At 46.0% G+C, this 20,220-nt stretch overlaps 1 protein-coding gene across 2 annotated transcripts in view; it reads left to right on the top strand.

The window, feature by feature from the left end:
* The window catches only part of LOC146869745 (CCN family member 1-like), an 80,937-nt gene that overhangs the window by 37,788 nt on the left and 22,929 nt on the right, over positions 1-20,220 (top strand). For both annotated transcript variants that reach the window (XM_085614100.1, XM_085614090.1), the window contains one exon: positions 2,873-3,066. In XM_085614100.1, coding sequence (XP_085470226.1) covers positions 2,873-3,066 — 194 coding nt within the window. The remainder of the gene's footprint in view (positions 1-2,872; positions 3,067-20,220) is intronic.

Raw genomic sequence — 20,220 nt, 5'->3', positions numbered from 1 at the left:
TATGCCACAAGAAAATACAAATTATCCGGCATTCTTCACTCTTGGAGAGCGAGAGAGGAGAGAGCTAGTTGCATTTTTCCAAAATAATATCCGTACAAAAACAGGCAACCAGGCGCAAAGAGAACAGGGGGAAACCGCTCAGAGGTCCTACTGGGAAATTCAAGGATTTTGGAGTAGACTCCTCACCCACTAAAGAGTGGCATGCTTCATCATCGGCGCCTATCCACACCCTGGTAAGTTAGTACCACCACGGTGGACTCAACCACGAATGGGAGTTTTTATATCAAGTAAATTTGTGGATGAAGCAGGGATCCAGTTGAGAAAATTATATTCCCCCTGAATCAAAGGTGATTGTGAAACTAATGCTCAATTAAAACCCTGTAAAGCATGCTCATGGTACCCTATTAATAAATAGTAATTCTTTTTCGGTATACCTCGGGCATTATTATTATTCTTTTCTCAGCTGGATCCCTGTCTTATCCAAAAATATACCTTATATAAGAACTCCCATTCATGGTTGAGTCCGCCCTGGTGGTACCACCCTACCAGGGTGTGGATAGGCACCGATGATGAAGCATGCCATTGTCTAGTGGGTGAGGCGTCTACTCCAAAATTAGCCAGCATACCTCAGCACATTGTTTTAGTATTACCTAAATATTTTGGAATTGATTTCACATGGTCATACTGTCTGGGCAAATATTTCCCCTCATTTCCCCTCATTTGTACCTATTTAACAACCAAATACAGAAAGAAGCAACTGAAAGGTGACCACTTAACCTTTGTGAAGGGCCTTCCACTAGACCCGAAAATGTCACCATGTGTTTAGTAACATTTGATCCATTTGAGCTAGAAACAAAAAAATGTTTTGTTAAAATTAGCAGATTACGCATCTGATGATGGATTAATGGCTAATGTGGCAAATCCATAATTATGGGAAAAAAGTTGCGGCTGCAGAATCGTATACTTCCAGTGGCTCGGATGTATGTGTGTGTATGTATGTATGTGGTATTGGTAGCACACATGCTTAGCTAAAAGGCAGCAGCGTGCTGTACAAGGTTACAGGCCTTAGTACGTTCAACGAGTGACTGGAGAGACACTTATTTCCAAGTGGAAAAGTGGTTCTGAGAAGGAGTGGATCGTCAGCTCTCACCTAGATTGCAAGAGGGTTCAGGAAGTCTTAATGGCTATGGGGATGTTGTTCCAGATCTTTTGCACATAGATGAAGAAGGCCTGTTGCTTTTATTTTTTTTTATTTTTTGCACTTCCTGTCTAAAGGTGTCCTGGCTGCAGGTGAGCTGAGAGCCACTGGAGATTGTGAGCTGGTAAACCAAATGCATGATGGGGTCATGCTCTTGACAAGGCATACTTTGGTGTGTAAAATGCCTCTAAGGGGGAATAGTCTGAAGTCTGGGAGACCATGGAGCTTCATGTCATTGAGGCAGGTTTGAACAGGGTCTAGTTTGCTATACTTGGTAAAACGTTTTTCTGGTGGCATTGATTGTCAGGAAGGTGCTAGACATCCAGTCTCAATGAGGTAGTCTTAAGAAGTGTTTGTGGTATTGGATGCCGGAGCAGAGGAGACTTTTAAGTAGAGATGTGTGTTGTAGACAGACTGATGGATTTTGATGCTTTTGTCGTTGAGTCCCAAGGTGCTCCAGGTAGTGTGGCATTGCTGGATCTATTGGGCTGGCAGTGTTCCTGCTGGTTCTGTCAGAGTGGTAGTATGACACTGCTGGCTCTACTGGGGTGGTAATGTGGAATTGGTGGCACTGCTGGACTAGCAGTGGTATGCTTCTGGTCCTGTTGGGAAGGAAGTATGGCACTGCTCCACATCCATTCCAGCAGGGCCAGGAAAGAACAGATGTGAAAGGGGATTCTGAGGTTGAGGTTAGAGTCCAAGCAAGGAATGAGGTGTCTTAATACTGAGACGTAAGTGTGGGCGGTGGGTCTTGAGGTAGTGATTGAGAAGCGTTTGGCAATATCTAGTGGTCTCAGTGTGGACAGTAGGTTCCTGAGGATGAAAATGAGGTGCATGAACAGTGTCTAGATGCCCCATTGTAGGAGGGGGTCTTGAGATTGAGGCAGATGTCCCAGCGTGGATGGAGGGATCTTCAGCCTGAGAGGGAGGTCTCACTGTGGAAGAGATTTTGAGGTAGATGCTGAGGTCACATGGTGGAAGAGGGTTTTATGGTTGTTATCGAGGTCTCATTGTGGAAGCAGATTTTGAGGTAGATATTGAGGTCACACGCTGGGAGCAGAGGTTTTGAGTATAAGATTGAGATACACCGACAGTACACTCAGGTTCCAATGTATAAGCGTTGTCTTGAGGTTGGGGTTAAGGCGCTTTGACAGACTGTGGAGTTCCTACTGCAGAAGAAGTGCACATCTTGAGGTTGAAACTGGGATGCATCAACAGTATCTGATGGTCCTAGTCTGGGTTTTGAGGAACATTGGGAGTATCTTGATGTCTCATTGTGGAAGGAGGTCTTGATATTCAGGTAGAGGTATATGTGTGGAAGGATGGATCTTGAGTTTGAGGTAGAGGACCAAGGGTGAACGACGCAGTCTTGAGGTTGAAATCGAGGTAGATTACCACTATCTAGAAGGTTCCAGTCTGGGCGGAGGAATCTTGACATCGTTTGAGGTGCGTTGACTGTCTGTAGAAGTAAATGTGGAAGGAAGTGTCTTAAGGTCTAAAATGTGGTGCATTGAGGCTACCTGGAGGTCTCAGTTTGGAAGGAGTTCTTGAGATAGAGATGGAGGTCCCAGTGTATGGAAGGATCTTGAGGTACATTATTAGAATATGGAGGTTAAAGTGTGGAAGAGGTGTTGAGTCTGGCACCAACCTGTGTTTTTTTTATTTACATTTTAGGCATGAGAGCCAGCAGTGATATGCAGGGTAACTGCCAGAAGGAGCCCACGGAGTGGACCCATTGCTCCAAGACGTGCGGTACGGGCATCTCCACCCGCCTGATCTGGAGCAATGCAAGCTGCACACCCCGTGTTCAGAGGAGAGTCTGTATGATCCGTCCATGTGGCCAGTTTCTGCAGGATGGTCAGTACATGGTGAGTGCTCAGCCTTCTATACTGTCTTAGAAAAACGCTTTGTGTGACCATCTTTGACCGTCAGCAAATCTTTCTAAATTTCAAGATTATTAATTTTATCCGATCATTCCTGAAATTCAAGGGGAGCCTTATGAAGAAATATTCAGATACCAATGGCCAGAAACCTAGCGATTGTGCCTCATCAAAGAATAGTAGTAAAGGCAGTGAGAGTGGAACTGGTATAATTTGAAACACAAAGATGTGAGGTAGACAATGCTGGTGATTAACTCCAGGTTTATTCCAAGGAGCTTCATCCTCCTTAGTACATGTCCTGCTGAGCCAACAGACAATACTAGAACCCACAGTGCAGGCTTATGCATAAATGATCCAAATCAGAACCAAATAGTGGTTCTTTAAGAAAAACTAGAACTAATCATGGATGCAACTCATCTCCCTGCACACCAAACAAAAAAAGGAAAAGAAGGGGAAAAATGCAAGGGAAAAAGGCAAGGAAAAGATACGAGAACAAATAAATCAGTAAGCGATGTAATGAAAAACGAATAGCATAGAAAATAACATGCAGAATGGCCCGGTGGCAGTCATGGGAAAGACACAATATTCTATTTCTTTATCACACAAATTCAACTGAGGTTTCAAATAAGTCCCTCATTAAAATTTGGGGGGATGGGACATCTTCATGCATGCTTCCTTCTATCAAATAGTTCAAATGGAGTGACACCAGTCACAGTATGCGGTGTGAACCTGTACTCTTCCATCTTTTGTAAACTTCACTCTTTCAGTTCTCCTTCACACTCTTTGACAAACATATGCATTACTTCAATGTCCAATTGAACCTTTCGACTATTCTGGTGTTTTGGAGATGATACATGACGCACATTTTATGGACAATTTCTAGAAGTCATCCATTTGTTTTGATATCAACTGTACACCATTATCAGGTTGAAGTGTCTTAGGGGTACTCTCCCAAAAATGCAGTCACAAGATGCATGATTATTTCTCTCACTTTGGTAATTTCTGGCCACGTGGAATACATGCCTATTAATGCGAACAAGTATGCAGGCATTTTACCTTACGTTAAAGGTCCCAGAATATCAAAAGCAATTTCATCCCAGGGGTCACTTGGAACCTCACAATAGGCCGCTGGTGGAGTTGTCCCTTTTTAGGTCTCGCCTGGCGAACGCAGCGCGAAGCGCTGTCGCCAGCGAGATCTATTGTTACTGACTTGCCTCGGAAGTGGGACAGGAGATGGGTACGCGCATGGTCTCGGCGGATTTGAGTTGGTGTACGCGCTTTCAGCCACGCGGCGTGCACATCTCCTGTCTCTCTTCCCTCAGCAAGTCAGTATCCAGTTTCACTTTCTTCCTCATTAGTGTCTGTGAACACTCATACATAGGCCCCAGCATTCAGTGACTCACATCAGCGTTTGCTTAGTTGACTGTTTTCGCCACGTTAATTTGCCTCTTGCGTTGCTACATAATTAGCATAGCTCCAAACACATTTTTACTCGTATTTACCCATTTGCGCTCTCCTACTAACACTAATATTTAAATATAGTCTATACTCCCCTGCAACCTAGCACTTAACACATTTTTACTCGTATTTACCCATTTGCGCTCTCCTACTAACACTAATATTTAAATATAGTCTATACTCCCCTGCAACCTAGCACTTACTCTATCTGCAATACATAAACACTACACTACCAACGCGGTTACTACGCCATACCTTTTCTCTTCTTACAACATTCAATCCTTTTACTTTAGCATTCTTACAACTATTTCATCATGCTAGGATTCTACGCTCCTCTTAATGTAATAATCTTTTAAGGTACTTACAGTTAGCAGCATTTAAAATAGCCTCGCTACGAGTTTCCGTGTGCCCATCCAGCTAACGTTTCCATTGTGCCTGTGTATAAACGAAAGCAAAATGCTCCCAGCAGCAATGTGCACGAGCACGCTAGCAAGGTCGTATCACGTGATATTTCTTTTTCCCAACTAGCATACGTTCAGCATGACTAACAGTTTTAAGATAAATGTTAGTTGTTATTAAAAATACTCTATAAATAAAGATATATTTTATATATTGCTTTTACGATGTTGCTCTTTCAGCAACGCACTAATTATATGCATATTTGAACACATATTGTAAACACGTGTATACGTGTTTAAAGTCTTTACTTAAAAGTGAAAAACCATAACACAAAAGCATTAAACAAGCTTTTACAATGCAAAAATCTCGGCATTGGTAAACTTACAGCTATTACCTTGCTCATAACATTATTTTTGCTTATGTTTTTTTTTTAAATTCATTTTCAAAAACGTACATAGCTATCAACATTACACTGTGCATTAAAAAAATAAATATGTGTAATATTTACCTTATTATTAAAATGTTTTCGTAACACCTACTATTCAACAAAAACTGATTAAAATGCCAAAAAAATAATTAAAAATGCTTACTGTTTTTACACATACTTTGCATAATATTTTTTTTAAAAGGGCTTAAATTACAATGTGTATTAATATAACCAAATAATTATTAATGTTATAACAGAAAATGCATGTTTACCAAATAAATTTAAAAACCTATATTCTTAAGATATGCATTATTAAAACAAAAAATTAGCTGCGCAGCTCACACTGATGCACGCCTCACACTGCTGCACGCCTCACACTACTGCACGCCTCACACTGCTGCACGCCTCACACTACTGCACGCCACATACTGCTGCACGCCACACTGCTGCATGCCACTGCACAAAACACACTACTGCATGCCACACACTGCTGCACACCTCACACTACAGCACACCACACAATTATGCACACTCTGCTGCATTACACACTGCTGCACGCCTCACAATGCTGCACCCTTAACTGCTGCACGCCACACACTGCTGCACGCCACACACTGCTGCACACCTCACACTGCTACACACATCACACTGCTACACGCCTCACACTGCTGCACAACGCACACTGCTGCACATCGCACAATGCTACACAAAACGCTACTGCACAACACACACTACTGCACACCGCACCCTGATGCACGTCACACACTGCTGCACACTGCTGAAATACTCATTGCTGCATGCTGCACGCTACACACTGCTGCACGCCACACACTGCTGCACGCCACACACTACTACACACCACACAATGTTGCACATCACACACTGCTACACTCCATACACTGCTTTTATGCAAGTTTATGCTACTGACATTGTAAAAGACAATGCCTATTTACAATGCCAATAGCTCAAACTCTATCATTGCGAGACCTATTGCATTGCAAATGCTTGTTTCATCTTGCTGCTCAGATTAAAATCTACACACTTTCTCATCTTTCTCTCTACTTCTATAACCATGCTCAGTTACCAACTCCTCAAGGGCTCTTTAGTTTTATCCCCAGCTTGATGTCCACATGCGCCAACTCTTATTAGACACATCCCCAAACTCTCCAGAGGTACCTGCCTTGTCCTTTTCAACAGAAGACCATTCTGCAACAATTTCATCTTTGATTTTACCAAACATCTTAACAACTTCTTTATCCTCTCCTTTGTACCTTTCCACATGCTCCAACAGAATTATTTCCTCTGTCCACACTTCCCCTGTAATACATCCATCAATAATCTTGCATATTTTGGCATTATCTATCCACCATTCATCTCTTTCTTCGCAGTCATCTGTCTTTTCATTCACCAATCTAAAGAGCAATCAGCTGCTTTGTGCGTGACCCGAGGTATCTATCTCACACTGAATTGGTAGTTCTTCAAAGTTACAATCCACTTGCAGATTCTAGAAGACACAGAATCAAGACATTGTTTTGTCAAGAATTTTCTGTAGGGGCTTGAGGTCTGAATTGCCGACAAAAGATTTTGTAACTTTCTGATGGCCCAGGAAACAGTCAAACCCTCTTCCTCTCTGGTAGAGTAGTTCTGTCATACTCCTCTCAAAGGTCTTGATGCAAACGCAATAGTAACGTCTCTCTCGTCTGTACCCTTATCACTGGCATCTTTGATCAGATGGCAAGGCATCCCAGGCATTAAACATTGTAAATCGTGAGCACAACCAATACATTTTGTAATGTCTTCAAATTTCTGTTATGCATACACAAAGAGTACCTCACACAGGAAATTATTTGTATTATATAGTACAGATCACAGATAAACAAAGTTAATGATCTCGCAAGTTTTTTAATGTATTATCATTCGTAGCTTTATTGGACACCAATCAATTAATTCATATTGCAATGTATTCACATCAGACCTCTAAAGGTGAAATGTGTGATTGCTCTGCTCCCCGAGAATGTGAATCAGTTGACAAATGAAAAACAAAAATACATTTTTACAAAAGAAGAAAGAGCATCAAACATAAAATGTCAGTTTCAAACTTTTAGAAAAGTATGGCTCATTGCTCTATGCACAAAGTCAAGGCCATAGTGTCTGAGTGTTCCCCAGTGCTTTAAATGGAAAACTAGAGGAGCAGGTACTCACTCTTTAGAGAACCTGAATGCTTCTGAGAAGGGCAGGTACTCTCCACTAAATATATTGCAGCAGTCGTGCAAAGTGCAGGTACTCTCCCTTTCAAATTAAAGAAGTGCAGGTACTCAGTACCGGATAGCACCTGCCCATTTAAAGCACTGGTATCCCCTGACTAAAAGGATATTCAGGCAGCTCTCATTGACAGGTTGTGGGTAGAAGCTTGTTCCTGGGAGCAAGGCGGTCCCATTTAATAAACTCTTCCATTGGATGACCAATCGACTAAGGCTCATATGAACTGACTTATGCAACCGCAGTCTTCTATGTGATGGATCAACGTTGGCCCAGCTCCCAGTGGATTTGTTTTATCAACAATGGCCTTGAAATTATATATATATAGCAAGGAAACATACTTTTCTGAAAGTTTGGAACAGGCATTAAAATTTATGCTATTCCCTCTTGTTTTTTTTTTCATTTGTAACTTTTATCTTTGAGACAAATTCATCTTAGCTACAAATTCTTTCAACTGATATCATATGAGTAAGATAGTTTCATACTGAACAACAGAGCTTGAACAACTTAGCCTTCAAGATAATATCACTAACTTTCAAGATTTCCAGAAAGTTCCTTAACCTATCAGTATATTGTTCCAAAATTCTTTATACCAGTAAGTCACCTTGGAAAAATATAATCGGAGGTTGCTTCCCTAACCTCTGTCATTTGGGTCCCCTTTATGGGAGAGTCCACACTCAGCCCTGCATGAGAGGGAACTTTGGGCTAGATGTACTGTTCTTCTGGTCACAAAAAGTGGTTGCAGTTTTCATCCAGTCTTCTGGTGGCCTGAAACCTTGGCTAAGGATTACTAAAGGCACCTGTCGCCTTGCATCACATACGCTGAAGCAAGGGCAACACCGACCGGAAGTGAAAATTACTATGTCAAGCAGAGTAATGCAAGGTGCTCTGCATGGCATAGTATATCTAGAGTAACGCAAGGTGGCTCTGCATGGCATGGTATATCTAGAGTAACGTAAGGTGGCCCTGCATGGCATGGTATATCTAGAGTAACGCAAGGTGGCTCTGCATGGTATGGTATATCTAGAGTAATGCAAGGTGCTCTGCATGGCATGGTATATCTAGAGTAACATAAGGTGGCTCTGAATGGAATGGTATACCTAGAGTAACGTAAGGTGGCTCTGCATGGCATGGTGTATCTAGAGTAACGCAGCGTGGCTCTGCATGGCATGGTATATCTAGAGTAACGCAAGGTGGCTCTGCATAGCATGGTATATCTAGAGTAACGCAAGGTGGCTCTGCTCGGCATGGTATATCGAGAGTAACGCAAGGTGCTCTGCACGGCATGCTATATCTAGAGTAACGCAAGGTGGTTCTGCATGGCATGGTATATCTAGAGTAACGCAAGGTGGCTCTGCATGGCATGGTATATCTAGAGTAACGCCAGGTGGCTCTGCACGGCATGGTATATCTAGAGTAACGCCAGGTGGCTCTGCTTGTCATGGTATTTCTAGAGTAACGCAAGGTGGCTCTGCATGGCATGGTGTATCTAGAGTAACGCAAGGTGGTTCTGCATGGCATGGTATATCTAGAGTAACGCTGGGTGGCTCTACATGGCATGGTGTATCTAGAGTAACACAAGGTGGCTCTGCATGGCATGATATATCTAGAGTAACGCAAGGTGGCTCTGCATGGCATGGTATATCTAGATTAACGCATGGTGGCTCTGCATGGCATGGTATATCTAGAGTAATGCAATGTGGCTCTGCATGGCATGGTATATCTAGCGCAACGCCAGGTGGCTCTGCATGGCATGGTATATCTAGAGTAATGCCAGGTGGCTCTGCATGGCATGGTATATCTAGAGTAACGCCAGGTGACTCTGCACTGCATGGTATATCTAGAGTAATGCAAGGTGACTCTGCATGGCATGGTGTATCTAGAGTAACGCAGGGTGCTCTGCATGGCATGGTATATCTAGATTAACGCAAGGTGGCTCTGCATGGCATGATATATCTAGAGTAGCGCAAGGTGGCTCTGCATGGCATATCTAGAGTAACGCAAGGTGTCTCTGCATGGCATGGTATATCTAGAGTAATGCAAGGTGGCTCTGCATGGTATGGTATATCTAGAGTAACGCAAGGTGGCTCTGCATGGCATGGTGTATCTAGAGTAATGCAAGGTGGCTCTGCATGGCATGGTATATCTAGAGTAACGCAAGGTGGCTCTGCATGGCATGTTATATCTAGAGTAACGCAAGGTGGCTCTGCATGGCATGGTGTATCATTCTAGAGTAACGCAAGGTGGCTCTGCATGGCATGGTATATCTGGAGTAACGCAAGGTGGCTCTGCATGGCATGGTATATCTAGAGTAAAGCCAGGTGGCTCTGCATGGCATGGTATATCTAGAGTAACGCAAGGTGGCTCTGCATGTCATGGTATATCTAGAGTAACGCAAGGTGGCTCTGCATGGTATATCTGGAGTAACGCAAGGTGCTCTGCATGGCATGGTATATCTAGAGTAACGCAAGGTGCTCTGCATGGCATGGTACATCTAGAGTAACGCAAGGTGGCTCTGCATGGAATGGTATATCTAGAGTAACGCCAGGTGGCTCTGCATGGCATTGTATATCTAGAGTAACGCAAGGTGGCTCTGCATGGCATGGTATATCAAGAGTAATGCATGGTGCTCTACATGGCAAGGTATATCTAGAGTAACGCAAGGTGGCTCTGCATGGAATGGTATATCTAGAGTAACGCCAGGTGGCTGTGCGTGGCATGGTATATCTAGAGTAACGCCAGGTGTCTCTGCATGGCATGGTATATCTAGAGTAACGCCAGGTGGCTGTGCATGGCATGGTATATCTAGAGTAACGCCAGGTGTCTCTGCATGGCATGGTATATCTAGAGTAACACAAGGTGGCTCTGCATGGTATGGTATATCTAGAGTAACGCAAGGTGGCTCTGCATGGCATGGTGTATCTAGAGTAATGCAAGGTGGCTCTGCATGGCATGGTATATCTAGAGTAACGCAAGGTGGCTCTGCATGGCATGTTATATCTAGAGTAACGCAAGGTGGCTCTGCATGGCATGGTGTATCATTCTAGAGTAACGCAAGGTGGCTCTGCATGGCATGGTATATCTAGAGTAACGCAAGGTGGCTCTGCATGGCATGGTATATCTAGAGTAAAGCCAGGTGGCTCTGCATGGCATGGTATATCTAGAGTAACGCAAGGTGGCTCTGCATGTCATGGTATATCTAGAGTAACGCAAGGTGGCTCTGCATGGCATATCTAGAGTAACGCAAGGTGCTCTGCATGGCATGGTATATCTAGAGTAACGCAAGGTGGCTCTGCATGGAATAGTATATCTAGAGTAACGCCAGGTGGCTCTGCATGGCATTGTATATCTAGAGTAACGCAAGGTGGCTCTGCATGGCATGGTATATCTAGAGTAATGCATGGTGCTCTACATGGCAAGGTATATCTAGAGTAACGCAAGGTGGCTCTGCATGGAATGGTATATCTAGAGTAACGCCAGGTGGCTGTGCATGGCATGGTATATCTAGAGTAACGCCAGGTGTCTCTGCATGGCATGGTATATCTAGAGTAACACAAGGTGGCTCTGCATGGCATAGTATACCTAGAGTGACGCCAGGTGGCTCTGCATGGCATGGTATATCTAGAGTGACGCAAGGTGCCCTGCATGGCATGGTATATCTAGAGTGACGCAAGGTGCCCTGCATGGCATGGTATATCTAGGGTAACACAAGGTGGCTCTGCATGGCATGGTATATCTAGAGTGACGCCAGGTGGCTCTGCATGGTATGGTATATCTAGACTGATGCAAGGTGCCCTGCATGGCATGGTATATCTAGAGTAATGCAAGGTGCTCTGCATGGCATGGTATATCTAGAGTAACACAAGGTGGCTCTGAATGGAATGGTATACCTAGAGTAACGTAAGGTGGCTCTGAATGGAATGGTATATCTAGAGTAACACAAGGTGGCTCTGCATGGCATGGTATATCTAGAGTAACGCAATGTGGCTCTGCTCGGCATGGTATATCTAGAGTAACGCAAGGTGCTCTGCACGGCATGGTATATCTAGAGTAACGCAAGGTGGCTCTGCATGGCATGGTATATCTAGAGTAACGCAAGGTGGCTCTGCATGGCATGGTATATCTAGAATAATGCAAGGTGGCTCTGCATGGCATGGTATATCTAGAGTAACGCAAGGTGGCTCTGCATGGCATTGTATGTCTAGAGTAGCGCAAGGTGGCTCTGCATGGCATGGTATATCTAGAGTAACGCAAGGTGGCTCTGCATGGGATGGTATATCCAGAGTAACGCAAGGTGGCTCTGCATGGCATGGTATATCTAGAATAATGCAAGGTGGCTCTGCATGGCATGGTATATCTAGAGTAACGCAAGGTGGCTTTGCATGGCATGGTGTATCTAGAGTAACGCAAGGTGGCTCTGCATGGCATGGTGTATCTAGAGTAACGCAAGGTGGCTCTGCATGGCATTCTGTATCTAGAGTAACGCAGGGTGCTCTGCATGGCATGGTGTATCTAGAGTAACGCAAGGTGGCTCTGTATGGCATGGTATATCTACAGTAACGCCAGGTGGCTCTGCATAGCATGGTATATCTAGAGTAACGCAAGGTGCTCTGCATGGCATGGTATATCTAGAGTAACGCAAGGTGGCTCTGCATGGCATGGTATATCTAGAGTAACGCCAGGTGGCTCTGCATGGCACGGTATATCTAGAGTAATGCAAGGTGGCTCTGCATGGCATGGTATATCTAGAGTAACGCAAGGTGGCTCTGCATGGCATGGTATATCTAGAGTAACGCAAGGTGGAGCTGCATGGCATGATATATCTAGAGTAACGCAAGGTGGCTCTGCATGGCATGGTATATCTAGAGTAACGCAGGGTGCTCTGCATGGCATGGTATATCTAGAGTAACGCAAGGTGGCTCTGCATGGCATGGTGTATCTAGAGTAACGCAAGGTGGCTCTGCATGGCATGGTATATCCAGAGTACCGCAAGGAGGCTCTGCATGGCATGGTATATCTAGAGTAACGCCAGGTGGCTCTGCATGGCATGGTGTATCATTCTAGAGTAACGCAAGGTGGCTCTGCATGGCATGGAATATCTAGAGTAACGCAAGGTGGCTCTGCATGGCATGGTATATCTAGAGTAACGCAAGGTGCTCTGCATGGTATGTCTAGAGTAACGCAAGGTGCTCTGCATGGCATGGTATATCTAGAGTAACGCAAGGTGGCTCTGCATGAAATGGTAAATCTAGAGTAACGCCAGGTGGCTCTGCATGGCATAGTATATCTAGAGTAACGCAAGGTGGCTCTGCATGGCATGGTACATCTAGAGTAACGCAAGGTGCTCTGCATGGCATGGTATATCTAGAGTAACGCAAGGTGGCTCTGCATGGAATGGTATATCTAGAGTAACCCCAGGTGGCTGTGCATGGCATGGTATATCTAGAGTAACGCCAGGTGGCTCTGCATGGCATGGTATACCTAGAGTAACACAAGGTGGCTCTGCATGGCATGGTATATCTAGAGTGACGCCAGGTGGCTCTGCATGGCATGGTATATTTAGAGTGACGCCAGGTGGCTCTGCATGGCATGGTATATCTAGAGTGACGCAAGGTGCCCTGCATGGCATGGTATATCTAGAGTAACGCAAGGTGGCTCTGCATGGCATGGTGTATCTAGAGTAACGCCTGGTGGCTCTGCATGGCATGGTATATCTAGAGTAACGCAAGGTGGCTCTGCATGGCATGGTATATCTAGAGAGGCGCAAGGTGGCTCTGCATGTCATGGTATATCTAGAGTAGCGCAAGGTGGCTCTGCATGGCATGGTGTATCTAGAGTAACGCAAGGTGGCTCTGCATGGCATGGTATATCTAGAGTAACGCAGGGTGCTCTGCATGGCATGGTATATCTAGAGTAACGCAAGGTGGCTCTGCATGGCATTCTGTATCTAGAGTAACGCAGGGTGCTCTGCATGGCATGGTGTATCTAGAGTAACGCAAGGTGGCTCTGTATGGCATGGTATATCTACAGTAACGCCAGGTGGCTCTGCATAGCATGGTATATCTAGAGTAACGCAAGGTGCTCTGCATGGCATGGTATATCTAGAGTAACGCAAGGTGGCTCTGCATGGCATGGTATATCTAGAGTAACGCCAGGTGGCTCTGCATGGCACGGTATATCTAGAGTAATGCAAGGTGGCTCTGCATGGCATGGTATATCTAGAGTAACGCAAGGTGGCTCTGCATGGCATGGTATATCTAGAGTAACGCAAGGTGGAGCTGCATGGCATGGTATATCTAGAGTAACGCAAGGTGGCTCTGCATGGCATGGTATATCTAGAGTAACGCAGGGTGCTCTGCATGGCATGGTATATCTAGAGTAACGCAAGGTGGCTCTGCATGGCATGGTGTATCTAGAGTAACGCAAGGTGGCTCTGCATGGCATGGTATATCCAGAGTACCGCAAGGAGGCTCTGCATGGCATGGTATATCTAGAGTAACGCCAGGTGGCTCTGCATGGCATGGTGTATCATTCTAGAGTAACGCAAGGTGGCTCTGCATGGCATGGAATATCTAGAGTAATGCAAGGTGGCTCTGCATGGCATGGTATATCTAGAGTAACGCAAGGTGCTCTGCATGGTATATCTAGAGTAACGCAAGGTGCTCTGCATGGCATGGTATATCTAGAGTAACGCATGGTGGCTCTGCATGAAATGGTAAATCTAGAGTAACGCCAGGTGGCTCTGCATGGCATAGTATATCTAGAGTAACGCAAGGTGGCTCTGCATGGCATGGTACATCTAGAGTAACGCAAGGTGCTCTGCATGGCATGGTATATCTAGAGTAACGCAAGGTGGCTCTGCATGGAATGGTATATCTAGAGTAACCCCAGGTGGCTGTGCATGGCATGGTATATCTAGAGTAACAACAGGTGGCTCTGCATGGCATGGTATACCTAGAGTAACACAAGGTGGCTCTGCATGGCATGGTATATCTAGAGTGACGCCAGGTGGCTCTGCATGGCATGGTATATTTAGAGTGACGCCAGGTGGCTCTGCATGGCATGGTATATCTAGAGTGACGCAAGGTGCCCTGCATGGCATGGTATATCTAGAGTAACGCAAGGTGGCTCTGCATGGCATGGTGTATCTAGAGTAACGCCTGGTGGCTCTGCATGGCATGGTATATCTAGAGTAACGCAAGGTGGCTCTGCATGGCATGGTATATCTAGAGAGGCGCAAGGTGGCTCTGCATGTCATGGTATATCTAGAGTAGCGCAAGGTGGCTCTGCATGGCATGGTGTATCTAGAGCAACGCAAGGTGGCTCTGCATGGCATGGTATATCTAGAGTAACGCAGGGTGCTCTGCATGGCATGGTATCTCTAGAGTAACGCAAGGTGGCTCTGCATGGCACGGTTTATCTAGAGTAACGCAAGGTGCTCTGCATGGCATGCTATATCTGGAGTAACGCAAGGTTGCTCTGCATGGCATGGTATATCTAGTGTAATGCAAGGTGGCTCTGTATGGCATGGTATATCTAGAGTAACGCATGGTGACTTTGCATGGCATGGTATATCTGGAGTAACGCAAGGTGGCTCTGCATGGGATGGTATATCTAGAGTAACACCGGGTGGCTCTGCACGGCATGGTATATCTAGAGTAACGCAAGGTAACTCTGCTTGGCATGGTGTATCTAGAGTAACGCAAGGTGGATCTGCATGGCATGGTTTATCTAGAGTAACGCAAGGTGGCTCTGCATGGCATGGTATATCTAGAGTAACGCAAGGTGGCTCTGCATGACATGGTATATCTAGAGTAACGCAAGGTGGTTCTGCATGGAATGGTGTATCTAGAGTAATGCAAGGTGGCTCTGCATGGTATGGTATATCTAGAGTAACGCAAGGTGCTCTGCATGGCATGGTATATCTAGAGTAACGCAAGGTGGTTCTGCATGCAATGGTATATCTAGAGTAACGCAAGGTGACTCTGCATGGCATGGTATATCTAGAGTAACGCAAGGTGCTCTGCATGGCATGGTATATCTAGAGTAACGCAAGGTGGCTCTGCATGCATGGTATATCTAGAATAACGCAAGGTGGCTCTGCATGGCATGGTATATCTAGAGTAACGCAAGGTGGCTCTGCATGGAATGGTATATCTAGAGTAGCGCAAGGTGGCTCAGCATGGCATGATATATCTAGAGTAGCGCAAGGTGGCTCTGCATGGCATATCTAGAGTAACGCAAGGTGTCTCTGCATGGCATGGTATATCTAGAGTAACGCAAGGTGGCCCTGCATGGTATGGTATATCTAGAGAACCGCAAGGTGGCTCTGCATGGCATGGTATATCTAGAGTACCGCAAGGTGGCTCTGCATGGCATGGTATATCTAGAGTAATGCCGGGTGGCTCTGCGTGGCATGGTATATCTAGAGTAACGCAAGGTGGCTCTGCATGGCATGGGATATCTAGAGAAACGCAAGGTGGCTCTGCATGGCATGGTATATCTAGAGTAATGTACAGTGGCTCTGCATGGCATGGTATAGCTAGAGTAACGCAAGGTGGCTCTGCATGGCATGGTATATTTAGAGTAACGCCAGGTGGCTCTACATGGCATGGTATATCTAGAGTAACGCAAGGTGGCTCTGCATGGCATGGTATATCTAGAGTAATGCAAGGTGGCTCTGCATGGTATGGTATATCTAGAGTAACGCAAGGTGGCTCTGCATGGCATGGTGTATCTAGAGTAACGCACGGTGGCTCTGCATGGCATGGTATATCCAGAGTAACGCAAGGTGGGTCTGCATGGTATGATATATCTAGAGTAACGCAAGGTGCTCTGCATGGCATGGTATATCTAGAGTTACGCAAGGTGCTCTGCATGGCATGGTATATCTAGAGTAACGCAAGGTGGCTCTGAATGGAATGGTATATCTAGAGTAGCGCAAGGTGGCTCTGCATGGCATGATATATCTAGAGTAGCGCAAGGTGGCTCTGCATGGCATATCTAGAGTAACGCAAGGTGTCTCTGCATGGCATGGTATATCTAGAGTAACGCAAGGTGGCTCTGCATTGTATGGTATATCTAGAGTAACGCAAGGTGGCTCTGCATGGCATGGTGTATCTAGAGTAACGCAAGGTGGCTCTGCATGGCATGGTATATCTAGAGTAACGCAAGGTGGCTCTGCATGGCATGGTATATCTAGAGTAACGCAAGCTGGCTCTGCATGGCATGGTGTATCATTCTAGAGTAACGCAAGGTGGCTCTGCATGGCATGGTATATCTAGAGTAATGCAAGGTGGCTCTGCATGGCATGGTATATCTAGAGTGACGCCAGGTGGCTCTGCATGGCATGGTATATCTAGAGTGACTCCAGGTGGCTCTGCATGGCATGGTATATCTAGAGTGACGCAAGGTGCCCTGCATGGCATGGTATATCTAGAGTAACGCAATGTGGCTCTGCATGGAATGGTATCTCTAGAGTAACGCCAGGTGGCTGTGCATGGCATGGTATATCTAGAGTAACGCCAGGTGGCTCTGCATGGCATGGTATACCTAGAGTGACGCAAGGTGCCCTGCATGGCATGGTATATCTAGGATAACACAAGGTGGCTCTGCAGGGCATGGTATATCTAGAGTGACGCCAGGTGGCTCTGCATGGCATGGTATATCTAGAGTGATGCCAGGTGGCTCTGCATGGCATGGTATATCTAGAGTGAAGCAAGGTGCCCTGCATGGCATGGTATATCTAGAGTAACACAAGGTGGCTCTGCATGGCATGGTACATCTAGAGTAACGCCAGGTGGCTCTGCATGGCATGGTATATCTAGAGTAATGCAAGGTGGCTCTGCATGGCATGGTATATCTAGAGTAACGCAAGGTGGCTCTGCATGGCATGGTATATCTAGAGTGACGCCAGGTGGCTCTGCATGGCATGGTATATCTAGAGTGACGCAAGGTGCCCTGCATGGCATGGTATATCTAGAGTAACGCAAGGTGGCTCTGCATGGAATGGTATATCTATAGTAACGCCAGGTGGCTGTGCATGGCATGGTATATCTAGAGTAACGCCAGGTGGCTCTGCATGGCATGGTATATCTAGAGTAACGCAAGGTGGCTCTGCATGGCATGGTGTATCTAGAGTAACGCCTGGTGGCTCTGCATGGCATGGTATATCTAGAGTAACGCAAGGTGGCTCTGCATGGCATGGTGTATCTAGAGTAACGCCTGGTGGCTCTGCATGGCATGGTATATCTAGAGTAACGCAAGGTGGCTCTGCATGGCATGGTATATCTAGAGTAACGCCAGGTGGCTCTGCATGGCATGGTATATTTAGAGTAACACAAGGTGGCTCTGCATGGCATGGTATATCTAGAGTAACGCCAGGTGGCTCTGCATGGCATGGTATATCTAGAGTAACGCAAGGTGGCTCTGCATGGCATGGTGTATCTAGAGTAACGCCTGGTGGCTCTGCATGGCATGGTATATCTAGAGTAACGCAAGGTGGCTCTGCATGGCATGGTATATCTAGAGTAACGCCAGGTGGCTCTGCATGGCATGGTGTATCTAGAGTAACGCAAGGTGGCTCTGCATGGCATGGTATATCTAGAGTGGCGCACGGTGGCTCTGCATGCCATGGTATATCTAGAGTAGCGCAAGGTGGCTCTGCATGGCATGGTGTATCTAGAGTAACGTAAGGTGGCTCTGCATGGCATGGTATATCTAGAGTAACGCAGGGTGCTATGCATGGCATGGTATATCTAGAGTAACGCAAGGTGGCTCTGCATGGCACGGTTTATCTAGAGTACCCCAAGGTGCTCTGCATGGCATGGTATATCTAGAGTAACGCAAGGTGGCTCTGCATGGAATGGTATATCAAGAGTAACGCAAGGTGCTCTGCATGGCATGCTATATCTACAGTAACACAAAGTGCTCTGCATGGCATGGTATATCTAGTGTAACGCAAGGTGGCTCTGTATGGCATGGTATATCTAGAGTAACGCCAGGTGGCTGTGCATGGCATGGTATATCTAGAGTAACGCCAGGTTGCTCTGCATGGCATGGTATACCTAGAGTGATGCAAGGTGCCCTGCATGGCATGGTATATCTAGGATAACACAAGGTGGCTCTGCAGGGCATGGTACATCTAGAGTGACGCAAGGTGCCCTGCATGGCATGGTATATCTAGAGTAACGCAAGGTGGCTCTGCATGAAATGGTATCTCTAGAGTAACGCCAGGTGGCTGTGCATGGCATGGTATATCTAGAGTAACGCCAGGTGGCTCTGCATGGCATGGTATACCTAGAGTGACGCAAGGTGCCCTGCATGGCATGGTATATCTAGGATAACACAAGGTGGCTCTGCAGGGCATGGTATATCTAGAGTGACGCCAGGTGGCTCTGCATGGCATGGTATATCTAGAGTGATGCCAGGTGGCTCTGCATGGCATGGTATATCTAGAGTGACGCAAGGTGCCCTGCATGGCATGGTATATCTAGAGTAACACAAGGTGGCTCTGCATGGCATGGTACATCTAGAGTAACGCCAGGTGGCTCTGCATGGCATGGTATATCTAGAGTAATGCAAGGTGGCTCTGCATGGCATGGTATATCTAGAGTAACGCAAGGTGGCTCTGCATGGCATGGTATATCTAGAGTGACGCCAGGTGGCTCTGCATGGCATGGTATATCTAGAGTGACGCAAGGTGCCCTGCATGGCATGGTATATCTAGAGTAACGCAAGGTGGCTCTGCATGGAATGGTATATCTAGAGTAACGCCAGGTGGCTGTGCATGGCATGGTATATCTAGAGTAACGCCAGGTGGCTCTGCATGGCATGGTATACCTAGAGTGACGCAAGGTACCCTGCATGGCATGGTATATCTAGGATAACACAAGGTGGCTCTGCAGGGTATGGTATATCTAGAGTGACGCCAGGTGGCTCTGCATGGCATGGTATATCTAGAGTGACGCCAGGTGGCTCTGCATGGCATGGTATAACTAGAGTGACGCTAGGTGCCCTGCATGGCATGGTATATCTAGAGTAACACAAGGTGGCTCTGCATGGCATGGTATATCTAGAGTAACGCCAGGTGGCTCTGCATGGCATGGTATATCTAGAGTAACGCAAGGTGGCTCTGCATGGCATGGTGTATCTAGAGTAACGCCTGGTGGCTCTGCATGGCATGGTATATCTAGAGTAACGCAAGGTGGCTCTGCATGGCATGGTATATCTAGAGTAACGCCAGGTGGCTCTACATGGCATGGTGTATCTAGAGTAACGCAAGGTGGCTCTGCATGGCATGGTATATCTAGAGTGGCGCACGGTGGCTCTGCATGTCATGGTATATCTAGAGTAGCGCAAGGTGGCTCTGCATGGCATGGTGTATCTAGAGTAACGCAAGGTGGCTCTGCATGGCATGGTATATCTAGAGTAACGCAGGGTGCTCTGCATGGCATGGTATATCTAGAGTAACGCAAGGTGGCTCTGCATGGCACGGTTTATCTAGAGTAACGCAAGGTGCTCTGCATGGCATGGTATATCTAGAGTAACGCAAGGTGGCTCTGCATGGAATGGTATATCAAGAGTAACGCAAGGTGCTC

This window comes from Triturus cristatus, chromosome 1_1, assembly GCF_964204655.1.
Source record: "Triturus cristatus chromosome 1_1, aTriCri1.1, whole genome shotgun sequence".
Taxonomy (NCBI): domain Eukaryota; kingdom Metazoa; phylum Chordata; class Amphibia; order Caudata; family Salamandridae; genus Triturus; species Triturus cristatus.
Note: the sequence above shows the minus strand (reverse complement) of the source record. Positions and strands in the feature narration are given on the sequence as shown.